The sequence below is a fragment of the Takifugu flavidus genome, chromosome 4 (assembly GCF_003711565.1).
Source record: "Takifugu flavidus isolate HTHZ2018 chromosome 4, ASM371156v2, whole genome shotgun sequence".
In the NCBI taxonomy this organism is placed as follows: Eukaryota; Metazoa; Chordata; class Actinopteri; order Tetraodontiformes; family Tetraodontidae; genus Takifugu; species Takifugu flavidus.
This window is the reverse complement of record NC_079523.1, coordinates 5892363-5912936: the sequence shown is the minus strand read 5'-3', so window position 1 is coordinate 5912936 and position 20574 is coordinate 5892363. Positions and strand designations below refer to the sequence as shown.

At 48.8% G+C, this 20574-nt stretch overlaps 1 protein-coding gene across 3 annotated transcripts in view; it reads left to right on the top strand.

The window, feature by feature from the left end:
• The window catches only part of cdh4 (cadherin 4, type 1, R-cadherin (retinal)), a 129237-nt gene that overhangs the window by 91386 nt on the left and 17277 nt on the right, over positions 1–20574 (top strand). For all 3 annotated transcript variants that reach the window (XM_057031407.1, XM_057031406.1, XM_057031405.1), the window contains 3 exons: positions 8999–9154; positions 14430–14574; positions 19752–19924. In XM_057031407.1, coding sequence (XP_056887387.1) covers positions 8999–9154; positions 14430–14574; positions 19752–19924 — 474 coding nt within the window. The remainder of the gene's footprint in view (positions 1–8998; positions 9155–14429; positions 14575–19751; positions 19925–20574) is intronic.

The window sequence follows — 20574 nt, the reverse complement described above, 5'->3', positions numbered from 1 at the left end:
AGCTCAGAGCAGTGGCCACTGGGGGGGGCTGACTCATGCCATCCGGTGTGGTGCGAGCTCGTCCCTCCACTCCGCCCCCCTGAAGCACACGCCTCCGATCTGAGGGGCAGCCGAGGGAGGAGGTCTGTGGGGAGTTTGGGTCCTCCAGGTGTCAGAAGTGGCCAACAGCCCTTGCACAGGGGACCACGGATCTCCGGGGATGTGGTAGAAGCTCAGAGCGTTTCTCACCTCTGCTCCCACACTGAAGCCGGCACAAAGGCTTCATCCTGAGGGGGTTATTGTTTGGAGACCTCACTTATACTGTAATAACAGCAAAGGCTGCCTGTGGCCCCCCAGAGCCTCCTGCAAGGACACAAACTGCAGATGAAATTCTACGTGTCCAGCTAGATTTCACCAAGATGACAGAATATTTCAACAAGTCATACAAAATGCACATATGTTGCAGTTGAATGACAACTAAGTGTATCCTTTACCATCACACACACACATACACACACACACTTGCATTTTAAAGCTGACAAGGTACAAGAGCTGTTGTGTATCTTTGGTACCACTGAACATGTTTGCAAGTCATCAGATCATCTGACGTGACAGATGGAGGTGAAATGTTGTATTTTGAACAGGTAAAATTATTATTTACTCACACAAACAGAAACAGAACACAAGATTGTGGGTAGGAAATACAGACAAACGGGCCGGGCGGGATTGGGAATTAAAGGAAGAGAAGAAAAAACTCAGTGAAGAGTGCTGTAAATCTGCAGGATGAGGCAGGCCAACATTAGTTTCAGGCCATTTGAGGCATTCTCGTCTCAACCGTCTCCTGGGAATAATGAGGCAAGCCTGATGGAAAGCCGTCTGAATGTGGGAGAGAAAAGTCCTTTCATTTAAACAGGCCTCAAACACTGGCTGCGCCACTGACCCATGCTTAGGTGAGGACAGGGAAAGGAGCAATTTGAGCTGGAAATAATTGAGCACATTGTGGCCTCTTTTTTTAGCCTCATGTGCTTTTATATAGCTGGGGGAGAAAAGAGAAGATGTCTCTGTTTGTTTGTCATTTCATTCTGGACGTGCATCAGTTGGAGTGGAGCTGCAAACACAAACGACGTATGGATTCCCTCCTGCAGAGACGGGCTCTGCGACAAGGACAGAGAGCATCTCGATGCGATTGGACGCCCCTCGTTAGATCGAATAGCCCGTCGTGGTCGCTCTGACAGAACAAACCGGAGCGCAGGAATGAAATAAATGTCAGATGTTTCAGGCTTTTGACACAAAAACACCAAAGAAAGCCACTGAGGAATGTGCAGTGTCCTGTTAGCTGTGTACGTGCAACAATATGCTGCTTAAGCAAACACAACAGAAGTGTGTGTGTGTGTGTGTGTGTGTGTGTGTGGTAGGGAGTGCGGTAATTCAGCTCAGGATAATGTCCATAATGCTGTTTGCTTAGTCACCAAAATGAAAACTGGTTGGTTTATAACCATGCTGGTGTTGCCAGCTGTATTTCATTACAGCTTGTAATGAGAAGCTAATATGCTTTTCGATGTTCTGGACGCAGTTTTATTGCACGGGAAAAAATTGCTCATCGTCATCTTCGAGGCCACATGAGATGCCAATCGATTTTCGTCCCGTGCTAACAACAAACAGGGGGAAAAATCCCACAGAAGAGTATTTTGGAGTCCGATACGCTCCTCTTTCAGGCAAAGACGCAACATTTTGTCCACACCTCTGCTGTATTATCCTCAGGAGGTTCAGGAGGGATGTTGTCAGGGCTCACCACACAGCTGAAATCTTTGGTACCATGTTGTTGGCTACAGGAACGCGTTAGACTGGACGTTAAAATCCTTATATGCTACGTTAAAGGCTTAAGCGGAGCCGGACCGTCATACAAAGGCGGAGCGCTGCTGTGTGCGGCAGGGTCTGTCAGTCTCCCTTCATCAACTGTGACCTCGATCCCAGCCTCCCTCTGAGCCACTCGGAGCCCCCCCCCTGCTCTCTCCGGACTGTCGCTGGCAGCCCCTGTGGCTCCCTGACCCAGGTGTGGCCCTGCTTTCAAGCCTGGACTCCTACTGATTGGTTGGGCCGTGCTTGCCTTGGGCATGCCAGGGGGGCTTTCAGCTCTGGCCTCTGGGTGCTGCTGATTGGCCAGTCTCGGTGGGGGCCACTGGAAGATTGCGGCAGTAGCTTAGGTTTCAGTTTGGCATCGGTGGCGGGGGTAGAACGGGGGTAAAGAACAGAAGGGGGGGGGGGGTAAAACTTGCAAGAGAAGCGGAATCCTCCCTGCCGCAGCCCCTCCTTCCTGCTCTATGTGTGTTGCTCCATATGGTTTTATCTCTAGCCAGCCTTCCAGCAGCCGACTCCAGCCCCTCTTTAATTATTGAAGATCGCTCCTGTGCCTGAGATAACCCTCAGTATAGTCTGCATGTCCCCGTTCTATCGGGAGGCCTTGGTTAAAGCAAGAGGATGGGCGCTATTTAAGGAGCTGAGGCTCTCCAGGGGTCCTTGTGCGTTTGAGGCAGGTAAGACAAGGTCATCCTCCCCCGGTCCCACTGCGGAATCAGACCACACGGCTTCCCTTCCAAATGAGATCGAGGAGCCATTCTTTCCCCCTCTTTTGTGGGGGGGAAAAATGAAACCAATTGTACTGTTAATGCAAAGCGGCTGCTGGTCTACGTTTCAGACGGAGCCCCCCCTCTCACGCTGCTGATTTCAACAGCCTTGTTAATGCTGTAATTGGGTTTGCGAGTCACATCTTAACTTCCATTAATATTTGCTCTCTCACTAATTGCCCCTTACTTCCAGCCTTACATTTCATTCCTCTGTCGGATTCAGGTGTGTGTGTAGGTGTGTGTGTGCGTGTGCAATAATGTCTCACATCTAATTGATTTTTGAGTAGCTACAGTGTTTTATCTGCTTCTGGCCGCCTCTGGTCTGGGTAATGATGACTGACACCCTGGATGGAGGTGAAGCATTTTAGAAAAATTCAGCCACATTCTCCGTGTATCCAAATGATATTTTACAAGAGGCCAAAAATAATTTCTTAAAGGTCATTTACTGAACCGTGATTTCTGCTGTCCATTTAATGGGGTGTCGTGCCTGTGGCCGTTTCCTTGGAAACGTCTTTATCTGTTGTGTTTTTTATCAACATAAAAGAAAACCCCACATGCAGAGAGTCTGGGTGTGGTTTTCTAAAACTGCAGAGGAAAATGATTCACCCAGTTATCTCTCAATCTTCATCTGCATCACACAGCGTGAAAGTGACGTGATCGTAAGCACGCCTCGCTCTCCTGCTCCTGATGCCCTGACTTTGCCATTAAAGTGACTCGTAACATTTTTAAAGTCAAAATCCAATAATTCCGTCCTAAACTACAGACCCCGTTTTCATGACCATTAAACTCTGACAACTGGGATCTCATCATCATTGATCTCATCATTGAAATAATGGAATCTGATGCCTTAATGAGCACTTTAAAGATGTGATAATAGAAAACGCTGGTGTAACGTGATTTGGGTCAGATGTGGCTGTTTGTCACTGTTGTCTTACGCTAACATTGTAACAATTTCACCTTCTTTTTATCTATGTTTTCTTTCTTTACAATTATAAAGAACAACAAATTAGATTACATACACAAAGATGTCGTATTGAGGAGAGATCTAGCTGCGATCTATTGTCTAATGATTAATTAGTAAAATAAATCATGTTTACGCTCATGGAAACATATTGTTCATTTACTATTGTTAGCATTGATGTTAATTGTAACATTTGCAGCTATTGTTCATGAATGAAAAGCTGGAGAAACTCCAGTGTTTGTGTTTATTCAGCAAACATCAAGGCTAGCTCCACTCTACAAACACAAATCTTACCTCAGTCTAACCTCTTTAAGATCGGAATCAATACAAAATGCAAATCAGACTCTTTAGCTTCTAGTTGTCATTGAGAGTTGCGACAGAGAAGGTGAGAAAGGAAAGGAATTATAGCGGCAGGACAATTGATGCTGCAGTAACACAGGAGAGCATAAAGAGTTCGTATTTAGAGGCAGTTACAGCTCCATAATAGACAAGTATCTGTGCGCCGAGGCCCGAACATGACTGCTCTTTGTACATATCTTCAATAACTGCACTCAGCACTGAATTCCATCGACTCCGCCATGACAGGAGCTTAAAATATTTACTTCCTCTCTTTTGCGATTTCTCCTACGTGGGGTCAATAAACGCCGCCGCCCCGCACGTTGCTGCATTTCAGCTGGAAAGGAATCGTTTCCATTTAGTCGCATCATGTTTCGTCCACTTTCATCCCGGGCTGGATGTGTGTGAGGACGTCCTATCGTCCCTCCTTGAGTCCCTCTTCCCTGTCAGAAGAGGGGCCATCGTCAGCTTTGAAGAGTGACGCGTGGGGCGGGGGGGGGATCAAAGCGATGCAAAAGTGGAATTTAAGCGTGAGCTCAAAAGCATGTAGCTTTGCCACCTATTTTTTAATGTGCTCAACAAAAAGGGAGTAGATGCCGTGTAGCAACAGGGAAAGATGAGACGCCATCAAACGGCAGCCGTTCGGCGAGGATGTCGGCGTCGCGTACGGGTGCACGAATGCATCTGATCTGAAACGGCGCAGCCATTAGCTGCGACTCGCGTTAGCAGCCATCCGCGGGAGAGCAAAGGTTCATTATCACATCTGAATGTTTTAATCTCCGTAGTCACACTGAATTCCGCCTGCTCAAGATAGAAAAATCAATATTCCGCTCCTGCATATCCTCCTTAAGCCGCCCAATAAGGTGAAAGCTGCCGCGGAACACGCAAACAATAAATGATTCTGAGAGCAATGAAAAGGCGGCCAGACGTAAAAAGAGCAGGAAAGAAAACATAAGAGTGACGACCTGGACTCTGCTTCAGCCGTTAAGCTTGACGCAGAGGAATCTCCCCCGACAGGAGCATCAAACGCATTCCGATAAACGACATAAAAACACTGGCGGGAACTGTACGACACTTCCTGATTGGACTCTGGACAACACAAATACCGAAACCTTCGTACTTCCATTTAAAATGTGTTTTGCTTTTAGTCTAAATTCCTCCGGAGTGCTGAGGACACCTCGCAGGCACGTGCAGCATCCACGCAGATTCTATTAAGAGCATCCAAATATTTGGCAGATGCCGTTTTAATTTTCACAGTGACGGCAGCTCAAGCGTGACTGAGGCTGCCAGACGGCCCCGGCGAGGGCCTGTCTATTCTCTGGGCGTCACTTGCTCTCTAAATATACCCCTTCGCAATTTTAGTTTTCCTGTTTTCCTCCTCTGTTGAGAAATGTTGCCAAGCTCAACCTTTTTTTTTATTCTTAACCAGTTTTGTTGTGTTGCCTGATGAGAGCTTAAGCGTAGCAGATACGATGCTGCGCTGCGTACTTCATTTGAACCTGTAACGCTCTAAGTTGGAACTCATCTCATCCATCATTTATCGTGTTTTAAGGTCTCTCTCAACGCCATCACCGTTGGACAATGCAGCAATGTACATGTGAAAAACACCGAAGTTCCTCTGACAGGCCACTAGTTGGCAGCGTGTTTTATATGGGGCATGAACAGGCGCGCAGACAGACGCGGAGCATTTTCAGAAGTCGTTTTTCTCCACTCACATGGAAACGGAGACTTGGATGCTTGCGAACTGCCAAAAAGCGTGCCGATTGTCAGGCTCCGACCACGCCGTTGCGGTGTAAACAGACAGCCTAAAGTTTAGGTTGTACAGCAGAAAACGGTCTTGAGTAAACTGGGACTGAAGCAGCGTTTTGAAGGTCATGAAGGAAGAAGGTCACAACAGTTGCAGGAGCAGCTTTGCACTTTCAGAGGACATTTTTTTCAGAATGCCCAGAGTAAAGACTGATGAGCACCAACGCCGTAATAATCGTGCTGTGGAAGCCTTCAAGTACAACAATAACCGCTCGCGCTCTTCTCTGAGACCAAGAAACCAGATGACCTTTGCGACAGCGGCTCTAATGGACAGGAGCCTGCTGACTTATTGTCACTTATTTACAGTCTCAGTGTTTCTATACGGGCCTAATTCCGCCGCCGCGTGTGTGACATTTACACAGGTTCGGCGGAACGATGCCAGGCTGGTCCTCTTGGTAATAAAGCAATATTGGGGAGTCAAAGACTGTCCTTATTGTGCTGGGTTTAGGTTCTGTGTCACCTGTGGGAGGGTTCTGTGTTCTGAAGGCAAAGTGAGGTGAGCGATGACGTTTGGGGGAAATATAAAATGGGCTGTCAGGCTGTGTAAACTGCACAGTCCCATTATTCTGTGGTGTCAGGCTGTGGTCCACAGTAATGTCCACGCTCCCATGTGTCTGCCTGCAGCGCCCTGTCCTTTAATAACTTCCTGGTTGAGTGATTGTCTTTTTCTGGAAGCAGAGTGCAGCTCCGCACATGCTAGTTCCCTCTGCATGTGGAATTTTTTGTTCCTTTGCTCAACAACCGCTAAAATAATAGGTGTCACCCAATTTGTTCCTGTTTAGATATCTGACTTTCTCTATAAAATGGACTGATGGCGCCGAGTCAACTCCTTTAACGGACATTCGGCCAGCCTGAAACTTCGCAGGGCGCTAATTAGGCGGCTAGCTCAGCGGCCCAAACTGTATCATATTCTGCTGCTTGCATTTTCATTGTGTGCCTTGTCTCACCCCAGTGGGCTCAACAGAAGACTAATTTTTCAATTTCTTTTCCCCAAGTCCCTGTTTCTCTCGCTCGGCGTGACTGGCTGCCTCCATCCCTCTCCATCTTTCTTCTCACGCTGATAGCCTGTCCCGCAGGATTCCAGCAGTTGTCAGTAATCAAGGAACTCACTCTCAAAGAACTACAAATAGGTCACTTATCTGATGTCTGCTCTGGTCTGATCTGACAGCAGCAGACAGCCTGTTAAGTCCCTTGCATCTGCCTCGCACTGCTATTCCTAGTGTGATTAGTGGCCATTAAATCTGTCAGGAGCCACCGGCGTAACCGAGACAATGATAGAAAACCCAACTTTCATCATTAGCATTCAATCCAAACGGCTCAATCGAGTAGATGTCACTCTTTTCAAGTCCCAGGACAGCGAGGAGTCATGCTTCTTCATTTATTCAATCTATTGATGTAAAGACTCTTCATTACCAGACGTCAGCAAATGTGACATTTGGTCTCAGGTGGCCCCGATGTGGAAGCTTGAGCGGGCAGAGAGGCTGAACGGCACGCAGGCGCTTTGTTGCCTCCTCCCGGGGGATGTTGCCCCGACGTGCCGCCGCCCGAGATCCACTTCAAGCGCTCTGATGAGGGGGGGGGGCACTTGGTTCGGCCAGTTCCCCTCCACAGCCGATGAATTGTTGACCTGGGGCGCCCCTGTTGATCCACGCTGTGCACGCTCTTCCCCGCAGAGACACACATGTACACACTCAGCAGCGTCCCCGTGCACGACACCAGCACGGGGGGGGCTCAGGTGGGCCTCGTCATAAGAAAAGTGGAGCTTATTACGGGACGTAATCCATTTGTTCTGCTCCACGTTATCTGTCTGTTATCCGAACAGATGACTCCGATAATGAGGGTGAATAATGAAATTAGGGGATTATTTATGCCTCGCTTTTTTCTTCCTTGATTGGCAGATGGTGGGTGTCTTGAAACTATGATATAATTCGCCCCACGGTGTTATTCTCATGCCGCAGTGCTCCTGTGACAGCAGGGGAACCTGAGCGTGCCGTACTTGAATGTACATCGCTCCACACTGGAGCCTGCGGGGGGGCATGTAGGATGGTTCTGGAAGGGGAGCACGTGAAGTCATGGAAAATGCGATGAAGAGCACAGAGACCGAGGCAGGAATGCTTCGGATGTCGTACTCAGAGCTATTTAATGCAGGAGCCGCTCTGGCTGCTAACTGGATGAATTAATTTGATTTTGCCGATCTTGATCGCTGTCCCCGGAGACCAGAGTCATTTATAACGGGGGGAACGGAGCGCGGTGAAATGATTTCTTTTGTTTTCACTGTAACAACCATGAAAACGCACTTAGAACAGACATTTGACAGACAGAAATCTGTGTTTTCAGTCATATCGGGTGGTGTCGATATGGAAAATGCAGCACAGTGGCACTGATGAGTTATTCCCATATGGACACTCTTGGCCATGTGACACTCTCATGGATCCCATATGGAAGTCCCAGATCCTCCGTAAAAGTCCAGTTATGGTTTATATGTTCTGCAGTGATGTGATGATGAGTGCTAAAACGATCTTATAGATTATAATAGGATCTACAATAGTTTTACAGGAATATGACTTCATTTGTTGTGTGTCTGTGTGCGGCAGCAGGTTGGTTGAATTTGTCATTTTCCTCCACGCTAAATCAGAATTTTATCAGCTGGTGATGAAGGGTGCGTGCCCAATAATGGAGTGAAATTAAAAGGAATGAAAGGAAAATAATAATGAAGAAGGTCAAGAGGTCACGGCCTTTGTGTGTTTACTCCCAATAGAGAATGAGGTCCGGTGATTAAAGTCGCTTTCACTTCTTGAGCTGTGGTGTCGTGCAGCCAGACGCCTTTAAGGCTAATGAAAATCAATGCGGCAGAAAGAGCCGCTGCTATCTCCCTTTTGTCTGGGTGGACAAACATTTTCCAGGCTGGTTTTGCTGCCGCAGTCGACGCCACATGTAGAACAGTGTGTGAGATGGCGCCGAAGCTGTTCCCAGCGAGGCTACGCGGAGACAAAAACCTTTTTTGCTGCTTGCCTTCTAGCTTGTAAACTCTACATGCAACAGGTCGGATGAGCTGTTCCAGCTCGTCTGCTCACCCCATATTGTTCAGTTTCAGTCGTCTTCCTCGGGCTGGAAGTTCAATGTGTTCCCACGCATTCCATAAACTTCCCGTCTCATTCCGAAACGGGTTTTTCGACGTTAATTTGTCGCTCGGGTTATTGTTTTGTTGTTTTTTTGCGCATGAGGATTGTGACAATCCAGGTCAAACGGCTCACTGAAAAAAATCTTTCTTTGTGTTGTGTTCTACTTCCAGATCCGCTCAGATCAGGACAAGGACGTGGGGATCCGCTACAGCATCACGGGAGCCGGCGCCGATCAGCCGCCGAGCGGCATCTATAACATCGACCCCATCAGCGGCAACATGTTTGTCACACAGCCCCTCGACAGAGAGGACAGGGCCTCCTTCCATGTGAGAACAAAACAAGCGTTTCTCTTCCTCCTCATTGCCCCAGTTCTGTCTGACTCATTATCCCCCATTTCGCCTTTCCGTTTCATCATCCACATTTCATTCCTGCCTCCGTCTCTGGCTTCCTCCAGCCCGCTCACTGTATCCTACATACCTTCACAGCAGCCATTCCCGGCACTGCTGATGCCGGAGCCAGCCGCGGAACGCTGATGAATCCCTCAGAAAAGTACACAGCACTTACTTCAGCCGTCTCACACACACACACACACACCACACACACACACACACACACAGACACACACGCGTGCACACACACACACGTTTTGCTGCATTTGGGGTGGTGGAAATGCAGGAAAACTGTTGTCTTTGTTCCTTCCAGCAGACATACGGGCATCGAATGCTAAATGATGCATGATGTGTGTTCATTAAACGCGGCGTGGAGGAGTGGGTGGTGGCGAGGCTGGAGGGAGTCGAAGCGTGCAGTCGGTTTAATTGAAATCTCTCCATGTTTGGGTGAATTCCCAGGACGAACCGCGATGATGGACAAAGACACGCCTCGTCCACAGACCTCTGGATTTTCTCTGTCCTTATAAATTAGCTCTGACTTTCATTATGTGTGGAGCTTAAAATGATTTGCTAAAATAGAGCATCTTTATCTATTTGAATGGATGTAAAAATGATTTAAAAAAACACCAAAATGCCACATATTAATAAAGAGCAGGCAGGAGTTATGCTGGAGAATATGAGAGCATTATATTATCATTATATGAGTAATTATGGCATCTTAGTGTGAAAAAGGCCACAATGTGAGAGAGATGCTATGACAGCAGAGCAGTACCAGTTGTGCAGACTGGGATCTGATGGGGATCTTAATTTTGGGTGTTGCCCTTTCGACACCTGAGCTCCTGATGTCTGTGTAGATCCTCCTGCTTCCAGACGCTAAACCGACGCTGTGCGGACAAAGATATGTGACGTTTTTGTGGACAGCGCATCCTTTGTAGGAGTGGGCGGTAATGGGCAGGGATCCGCTGGGAGCTAGCAGGAGCTCCGTGAATAAAGGAGTCCGAGGCGGCGCTGTAATTGAGGGCTCTTTTGAGATCCCACCACTCAGACAGCGGTCGGAGATGGACCGTGGCGTGCGCGGCTGCAATGGCGTCCTGGAAGACGCGGAAGCCCACCCACTCAACTGAAGTCCCCTGTGATAACGAGGAGTCACAGCAGAGTGGATTATAGTCTCCGGTGATGTAAATGGCGTGTTTGTGCTGCAGAGCTGTCAGAGAACAGTGTTTCGGTTCCCTGAATGAGTAAATGTAACACCGAGGTAAAGCATGTAATTCAGAGAACTGTGGATGGAGGAGGGACGTCACACACCCTTAAAACACACCCGGCTAATGCCAAACAACCCATTCATCCTCGGAAATCCGGTAATAATGAAATGGTTTCTCTCCGTTGAGATCTATCGGGGTGACAACTGTCCAATCAGTCCACGTCGTTGCCTTGGTAACTGCACAGGCACACCCGTAGGTGAGGTGGATGCAGGAAAAGATGGACCCGCATCATTTTGCTCGTGCCAGGTCGGTTCCGTCACAAAGGGAAGCTCAGCGGAGCTCAACCATGTGAAAAGACCACTTCGTCCTTTTCAGGGTCACGGGGAGGGTGAAGGCAGGGAACACCCCCGGATGAGTCTCCAACTCATTTCAGGGCTCTTTCTGAGCAGGTGTACCTTCATCACGGGTACCTTGGCAGCGCTCTGAAGGTGTTCTGGTACCTCCACTCACTACCATGTCAGCACCAGGGCTTGAACCGTGACCCCACCACGTCTCAGCCCAGCCCCCCAACAGACTGGGCCACCCCTTCCAGTCTGAAAGAAAGAAGTGTGAAAGAATGGACATATTAAGAAATGGCCGTTCAGTGTGTGTAGGTGTGTGTTTTCTTACACATGTTGTGGACCGTAATATCAGTTTCATCATCAAAGTGAGGACCTGTTGGGGAGGTAAGGACAGTTTGGGTGGTCCTCACAGGTTCTGATGGTTGTTTGAGCATTCACACTTGGTTTTAATGTTCAGATTAGGTTCAGCTTTGGGGTTGGGCTAGGTTAGCATGGGGATCTGGGGACATGTAGCACGTCTTTGAGAGTTCTTACAATGGTAGAAGTATGAGGATGCATGTTTGTGTGCGTGTGTGTGTGTGTGTGTGTCTGTTTTATTCAGTGTATACAACAGGGATGTGAGATTACCATTGATCACAAACCACTTGACGTGTATGTGTAGATGCATTTTAATGCCGAATGTAAAACACACACACATTTTCTGTCTCTCTCTCTCTCACACACATACACACACACACACACACACACACACACAGAGCTTGACTTCACAATAAGCCCGTCTGAAGTCTCGGGTTAAACAGCTTTGTGAACCCGTAAATGAATATGGAGCCCAGCGTCGGACTCGGCTGGGTCATTAGTTCATAAACACACGTGGCAGGTTTGGCCGCAGCGTCCACGTCCCTGTCTCCATGATAGATGGTCCGTGCTGCTGGTGGTAGAGCAAATTCAAATGCTCTGTCCCATCTGAGAGCACGGGCAGAATAAAAGAGAGTCGATCCCTTTGCTGACTGAGTGCATGCTCAGCAGTACACACACACACACACACACACACACACGCAGTGACGTGCGTTTCCGTGTGTGTTTCATTTAGTAGTTTGAGCTGAACCTTTTGTTAGCTGCTGCTGGGTTTCTTGTCCCTCCACCGCTGCTCTTACTCTCAACCAGCAAATTGGGATCAATAAAGCGGCGAGGTTACTGGTCCCTGGGAAAAGACGGCCACTCAGCAACCAGCCCCGCACTTCCCGGGGTGAGAACACCGTGTTGGTCCAAAGTCATTTTAGATTGAACTGTTCAGCCTCCTGTGGACAAATGCCGCTTGTGATATACGGTCGAAGAGAACGCAGCCCGCGTTTTTATTTTGCTTCCACGTTAGCGGCGAGTTCTCTGGGCCGCCGAAGCCGGCCAGACGTTGCTCATTAGGTCCAGTTTCATGTGCAAACAGAGACAAAGCTACTGTTTTTGACAGATCAGCGCCGGGGGAGACGTGATCTGGGAGGTGAGGAGGGCCGTCTCCAGCCCAAACTTCTTTATTCTTTAAAGTCCGCAGGGCTCAGAAAACTTCAAGCGAGTAAAAAGGTCTGAAATATTTACTACTGATGCGCTTCCTCCAAAGTTTGGACACAGCGTGTCTGTTTTACACAAAGGTCTTCTGGTGTTCTGTATTGATTGACCTCCAGACCCCAAAATACAAATGATAACATAAATATATGTGTATGGAAAAAAAGCTATTTATCTTGTATACTTTCCCTGCTCATGAGACTGCCACACGCTGGTGAACCCTATCGATCATTTCTTTCACTCCTACAAATGGTACAAAAATCACAATTTTCTGTATACTGTCATTTCCTCTGAGGTATCTGATTTGGTATTTGGATGTTAATTGAGGTTGTGATTGGCTGACACGGAAGCATCCGGGAGGTTTGTATAACTTTAGTCGAAGGATGAGCTGACATCTCAACAGGACTGCTAATCGATCCCGGACTGCTAATCGATCCCGGACTGCTAATCGATCCACGCCCGTTCCACCGAGGCATGCTCCAGACCACTTTTTCTTCAACCATGTACGAGCACGCGCTCTCGAGTACTCGCCGATAGCAATAGTACTTTTGACCGGACTAGGATTTACACCATCAGGACCTTTGGGGCCCATCACCGAGTTTAAATGGAGTCAAAAACCTTATTGTTTATCACTGTTATCAGACCTCAGAAGAAAACACCACAGAGATGTAAAAATCAGTGTCTATATTGGGACATTTTCGTTCGTTGGCAGAACCCGATGTTTGAGTTGAGTTTGGGTTTTTCTGCGTTGCGTATCGGTGGCTGGTGTGGACGGCCTTTAAGAGCGCCGATGCTTTCACATGAGGCGAGCATCCCTGGACCCGTCCCTGGTTTCATGCATACTCCAACGCAACGTGTCAAATCAGAGCTCAGGAAGCAGAGGAGCGTCAACAGCAGAAGCCGTCCGAATGTGGAAAAACTGGAGTTGTTTTTTTGATGGATAAACACACTTTGCACCAGCTAGCTCACTATTGACTATTGTTGTGTCTCTGAGGTCGTAGGTGCACTAGAAATTGTCCGACAAGAAAATGAAAGTGCAATTAGATGCCTATCCTGGCTGAGGCGACGTCATTTTATCAATAAATTGATTCCAGTCTTGCGCATGTGTACTGGGACCACAACAATAATCCAGTTTAAGATGTGAACTCGTTTCTTTTACACCACTTTTTGTGGTGCGTGTCCTGACGCGCTGGCAAGAAAGCCAACGCATTGAGTCGTGTTTGGCTGGTGGGCGCTTGCCGCGCCTCAGTCCTGGCGTCCCACGATGCATCAGGACTTCCTGTAGAGCTGCAGCTCTCTCTCCTCGACTGCGAGGTGACAGACGAGACAACAGCCCTCCTCCGGTGGAACGATGCTCCTGTGGAGGATGAGAGTCATGACGAGTGCCGGTGTGGCTTCGGGGGCAATTACAAAGCCTCGCCTTACATTTGATGTCATTAGCGTGGATTGGTGGGGAGTGGCGAGTGTGTAATGGTGGCGGCGCAAATTAAGACATCAGACAGTAGACGATGATTGCTTCTGCCAGTCCTCTGTGTCCCCCCCCCTTGCCGCCTCTTTGTGTTTACCTCTCTCATTTGCTCACACTGGGCTCAGTCCCTCTAATTCTCATCCCATTTGCCTTTTTTCCCAGCGTCTTGCTGCATTTTACGCCTTTCTTCCGCTCCCTCCTTTGTTGCACCTGTGAAATCGCAGGAAGGGTTGGGGGGGGGCGGGGGGTGTCACAGTAGCCATTTGGTGGTTGAAGCTCCCACGCACATTTTCCAGACCAAAGAGAGGCCGCGTGACCGGGGCCACCTCTCTGATGCTTTTTATCCCCCTGCTCTTCAGGCTTCCTGCTGCACCGTCAACTAAAAAGGTTTTGTTTGTGTATTCCGAACATTTCAGCACCTTTCTGTGTCGCCGCCGTCCTCGCCAAGATCGCGGTGGGTGCTCGTGCCCTGTTGGCAGACGTGACACGGAGCATTTGCCAGTTGAATGAAGTTGCCAATTAACAAAGTTGGAGTTTGTTGGGCTCCAGACAGCCAGCAGGGTTTCCGGCAGCCGTCCGGAGCCTCAATTCATGTAGAAAATCAGCACTGACCCCTGTGACCCCTGTGTTTTCTGCACCCACAGCTGCGAGCTCACGCCGTGGACATGAACGGAAACCAGGTGGAGAATCCCATCGACCTGTACATATATGTGATCGACATGAACGACAATCGGCCCGAGTTCCAGAATCAGGTGTACAACGGCTCCGTGGCCGAAGGCTCCAAACCAGGTAAAAACAAACAATAAATGTCCGTGTTTTTCCAAATGAAAGTGTGATGCTTCTTTTTCGAAGCATCACCGAATGCACATAAGTCTCAGCATTAATTGAGGGAGTTTCACAGAAACACAGCATTAACTATTCAGGAAGTGTGCGTTTTTTTTAAGCACAGTCTCTCAGCTGTAATAACTTTTAATGCAGTAGCCTGGCTGAATAATAGATGAGGATAGAGCAGCGCAAATGTGGCTAAATAACGTCTGCAAATGGCCGAACGTCCCGACAGCAGGCTGTCTGTTGCTAGCATGCCATGCTAGCCTGCTTTAATCACAAAGGCGTCTGAGTTGTGTCCAAACCCATCAGCAGTCCTCCAGAGTCCGCCTTTGTCGCCCAGGAGCTGTTATTTTGTGAATTTTTGTCATTTTTTTCCCATTCTAAAGCCTTTTTTTCCCCATTAAGTTGTTCAGATAGTCCTCATTTGAATATGCTTCAGCAGACAAGAGATACAATTATGAAATGTTCTGCAGAGCCTCCAGTTCTCAGAGAAACATAGAAGGGACATTTTTCTGCAGTTATCACCTTAAATTCCTCGCTTCCGTTATTGTTCCGCTGTGAGGATGGAGTTGTGAATTCAACAAATAGCCGCGGAAGCGTGTGCCGTCGGGGACTACATCATGTTCCCGCTTAAGTTTGGTTTGTTTTTCAGAGTCTTCCTCCCTTCTCTGTCCCCACCGGACCTTTCAGAAAACCCTAACTTCGATCTTTCTCACGCGTTCTCAAATAAACTCGGACCTGGCGCAGCCGGCCGACATTCCGAGTTGTGGGTTTCGGCCCGGCGCTTGAAGTTTCCCTCTGGTTCAGTCGAGGGTGAGCTCGCCAGTTTCTTTGTTGCAGCATCGGAGGGGGGGGGGGGGGGGCGGACGGATCATTATCAGATTCCGTGGAGCATGGAGGGATGTAAACCTTCAGTCAGAATCAGCGGGCTCTGGGTCAGTGCAAAGCCCGGGATGAGAAGGCAAGGCGGGAGGAACTTTCATGTTTCGACTGGAAGAACTCTTGTTCTAACAATCAGGCCCCCAGGACCTGCCTGCGTCTGTCTTTACGGCTTCCAGGCGCCGATCTGCTGCAAAGTTTAATCTCGGGGGGATTTGTAAACAATACACAAACATGTGGTCCGCGCGGCGGGTGTATGGATGTACGATTGAGGAACCGTGGAGCGTGCAAGGAGGAGGAGACGCTGCCGGTTACTCCTCATTGGAGCATGAGTCTACATACAGAGCTCCTAATTAGCAAGGGCAGATTTCGGAAAAGCTACTTTCTCTATTTTTTTTCCTCCCCTCGTTGATATTCTCGGCTTGGTTTGAAATGAACAGGCGATGACAACGTAAAACTTTGACTCAGAAACACTGTAATTAACAGGAAATATAGTAAATTGCACAATCCACAGGAAGGCTTTCAGCCTTTTGTTTTGCGGCATGCAAAAACGGAGAAAACGCTTCTTTTGTGTAAAGTGCTGCTCGCTTTTTTGTTTTTTGTCTTCGGCGGTTCAATCATCAGACTCTGAATTGAGTTTAATTAGAAAAACAGGCTTGAAAGCTCAGCTCGCCTAATTGGCTGTTTAGCAAAGAAATCAAGAAAGACGGGAATCTAATCTTCTGTGTAGGTTCAAAGAGATTTCTTTATACACTTCTGGCCACATTTATGCCTTTTTTCCTCCCCTGTAGCACCAACGCTGGGCCAGAACCCAAATGAGAAGCTGTTTAGTAAAGCAGGGGATGTTTTTATCAGCGGAGTTCCAACATTCCCAATGACAGAGCCCACAGCGGAATATACATCTGAAGCAATGCAATTTATCGACATCAAATTAAAATCAATTTTCGTCCCGTGTTCTGACCCGGTGCAGCACTTTCATTTTTCTTCAAGCATAACTTAAGTTAGACAGACACTATATCTTAATAATTAGCGACGGAAGCATGAAACAAACAGGTTTTCAAGGTTGGCGGAGAGAAGGAACGTCGAAAATGGTATCATCGATCCATCCGTCTTCTGTTCACCGCCGCATCCCAGCGGACATCTGCCCGGAATATAAGCTGACCAACAAAGAAGAATAACACGGTCGGCAGAAGCCTCGGAAGACGGGAGCTGAAGCTCTCGGCAAAGGAAGGATGAGATCGTCAGTAGGATCTCGCTGTTTCATTTATGGCGGCATGTGTCCGCTCCGACGATAACGCGCCGCAGCGCTTCCTGTGTGCCTTTCCTCTCAAATGAAGGCGTGCTAAATGAACTGCAGATGTGAACGCAGCTGTACGAATCCCACATCCGGACACCTAAATATCACCGATTCTGTCTGGAAGCCGTCGCTACCAACAGCCTCGCTCATCTGTCTGCCACTGGGCCCGTCGCACCACATCCAGCAAGCCTGCGACTAATTTCATTAGCGAGGGTAATCATTTGTGACAAAACACTACGTGACACTCTCCTTAATGGAAAATAAATGGAGGTAAATCAGGAATAAAGGGCGGTTTATCCGGGGAATCTTGATAATTCCTAAAAAGGTGGGTGTGACTCTCGGCTCAGCCTCTGCAGCTGCTTCTGTCCCATCTCTGAGGCTGTGAAACAAAATGTCCTGGACTCAAGCGACGAGCCCTCGCCTGACTCCACAGTTCACCTCAGTGTCATGCGGCCCCCCCCTTCCCTCCCCGGAGCGAAAGGCCAGTCGCTTCCTTTCGGAAATGAGCATAGGAGATGAAACCCAGCAGCGGAGCATCTTCTCGCACACTCGGTTTGTCCTCCCCCAGGAGGGAGCGTGGGCTGCGTCGCGCCGCTCCGCTCCGCTAACTCTCCCAGCTTTGCTCCACACTCCAGTCGCCCATCGGCGTTCTGTCCATTAGTGTTAACAAAGTCCTCTTTATTTCATTCTGCATGTTCGGCTCACCGCGTCAAATTTAATATTTCCGAATCAGCTCAACACAAAATAAAAAAATGAAGTGATATTCACATCAAACCATATATATAACTCGCATGTTGCTTAGTAACCGCATTGGGCCCGATGAGTGTGCTGTCATCACAAGGTGAGATTAGTTAAGGTGGGCGCTGCACTCTTGTCATCTCCTTTGTATTAAAGGTCTTTGAATACCCACAACAGGCTCCATTTAAGGCTGCGCAGGAAATGACTTGACAGGTTGTCTCCTCCACCGCTGCTGTCTTCATTGCTCCACCAAAAAGTGGAATGTTCTGTGTCTTGGAATGTTCTGTTCTTCTGGATGGCTGACAGCGGGGATGACATTACCTTAACCTATGCGTACTGATCTTATGTTCATGCTGTCATTTTAACCTTTATAGATACAAGAACAATGGAAACAGCCGTTTTATTCCCCATAGACTCTCCTCTGTACGCACTTTGGCTCAGTCATTACACACAATAAATCCCGAGCCTCCATGCTAGCTAGCACCATGCTCGTGGTGGAGAAAATCCCGGAGTCATGCCGACTCATTCCAAATTCAATCAGGTGGTCATCAGCCATCGTATCCGTAGCTTTGAATTGCTCAAGGCTGCTTTTAAAAGGGTTAAAGTCCTTGTTATAGAATCAGCAGATGGCGCCCCCCAGAGACCAATCAGGGGAATACACTATCATCCCAAAACATGGGGTTGGAGAACTGTGTGAACACAAATAATCATCTTTTTTATTTATAACTGCACACACACACCTCATTTTCACACTTCACCTTGTTTCTCTGCTTTCCAGTCTCTCCTTCCCGTCACTACGTCGTTTCCTTCGTCTTGCTGCTTCCTACATCTGTCTCTTTTTCTTGCTCACCATCCCACTAATTGGTGTGGGGGGGTCGGCTGTGGCTCACTAATGTCAAGGCTGCGGATCGGCTTCGCCGGCAAATCACGTGAGCGGAGCAGCCAACGGCATCAGCCCCCCTGCCGCAGCCGCCTTTACAGCTCCAGCGGTTTTGGTGGGAAAAGCAATTAGGATTTGGAATTAATCTTCAAATTAAAGAGGAATTTAAAAAAAGGCTCGGGGATTAACCCTTTCTGGTGCAGAACCCCCTTCCCCATCCCCGGATGTAAAATCACCGCATCACTGAATCCTCTGCGCTGATAGATGAGGAGGATTTCTCCGTCTGGGGTTGGTTCTGCAGCGGCTAATACGTTTAGCTGCTCAGAGGAGTGGCAGCAGACCCTCGCGGGGGAACCAGCCCCCCTGCTTTGTACAAGTCATCCGGGAGTTTTGGAATCAAACGCTCTCTTTCTTTTACTCTCCTCGGCACTCATTTTGCCGCTTTGATATGATAATTGCAGCTCTGCCGCCTGCCCAGCGTGGCACTCACCACCCTCCAGGTGCCAGCGGAGGTTACCGGAGAGTTAATGGATTGGTTTTGGAGCCACTTCCGGGACAATGGTTAAGAGTTAAACGAACACGAAACACAAGCGCTCTAATTTCTCTTTCTGTCAAGTGTTATTCTTGCCTTTCTTCTGGCACTCCTCCGTTCGGCTGGTGCAAGCTAACGGGCCCGTTTCGCGCGTGCAGCCTGATGGGAAGTGACACTTCCACAGAACCTTGGGAGAGTCGAGGGATGAGCTCTTTTCTCTCTGACACAAAGTGCCCCTAATTGCCTCGCTGCCTTTGTCAGCAATCGGCTGACAAACTCATGCAAATCAATTAATTGCGGCCAGGGCGGATGCAGGGACGCGGGCCCCCTCGCCCCGCTACGTGCACATGCATACAGATGCGCACGGCAGATAAACAGCTTTTTCACACACTCACACACACACAGGTTTTCCACACCATCGGCTATGTGCTGTCGGCCTTAAATGACAGTGTTTATCTGGGATTCTAAGACAAATAGGCAGAGAGCAGCGGAGCATTATGGGCAGCCGCGGCGCCACTGAAGGCTGTAATAATGGATGGTGGAAAAGGCAGAAGATCCAGCGCCGCTCATTACTAAATGGACTCTTGCAGGGGTGGAAGCTCTGCCCTTCTGGCTCGTTAAATGACAGAGCAGCGCCGTGTGAAAGAGCAGCAGATTTGCCGGTCTTGCAGTCAAAATGGTGCCACGTGTCCGGAGAACGGGGACGTAGAAGGAGCACATGTCCGTCCTTCCCTCATTAGTTTTCTGGGTGCAGATCTTCCCATTTCCGCCTTGTTCTCCTCGTCCCCGGCTAATGAACGCTCTCTCTACAGGCTCATCGGTGATGCAGGTGACGGCCACCGACTCAGACGACTCCACCACCGCCAACGGCATGGTCCGGTACCGCATCCTGTCGCAGACGCCCCACAGCCCCATCCCCAACATGTTCACCATCAACAGCGAGACCGGGGACATCGTTACGGTGGCTGCCGGCCTGGACAGAGAGGTCAGTGGTCCGAACTGGTGTGTGGGTCAGAGGCGAGGGTGGACGGATGAAAGGGAAGGACGGCTCAGTGGTCACGTGTCAAAGGCTGCTGGTTTCTCATTAAAACACGAAGGTCTTCAAGGAAGCGGCAGTAAAGGTTTTGGAAGAAAACGCAGAGATTTCAAACACAATAAACGGGGTTTAGAAGGATGGAGCTCTCAAAAGTTCGATATTTAGGTGACATGAAACCCACATTCCTGTAAATATCAGATGAGTGATGTCATTAACAGTTGAAAATCGACCCGAGTGACCTCAAACCAAGCAAAGCTAAAGCTGCTGAATACCCGCGGCCCTTCATTAACGCCGGGCGCTCCCTGGCGTTCTCCGCTCCGACGACAACATTCCAGTTGACGTATTTGTGTTTTCGCCGTGTGAGGCTGCAAATACAGAAATGACCAGATCTGAGAAGCACAGCGGATCCAACGGCGCCTCTTCGCTGATGAGGTCGCGGGGGGATTTCACGTCTTGGCCGTTTTTTTTTCCTCATCTGCCGGAGCGTTGCTGGCGGGGGCCGACCCACACGCCGCCAACGTCAACGCAACACACTTCTGCCGCGGCGTCCGTCTTCTTCTGTTAATGAGGGAGGTCACATGGAGTTGCCTCCTGTTTAT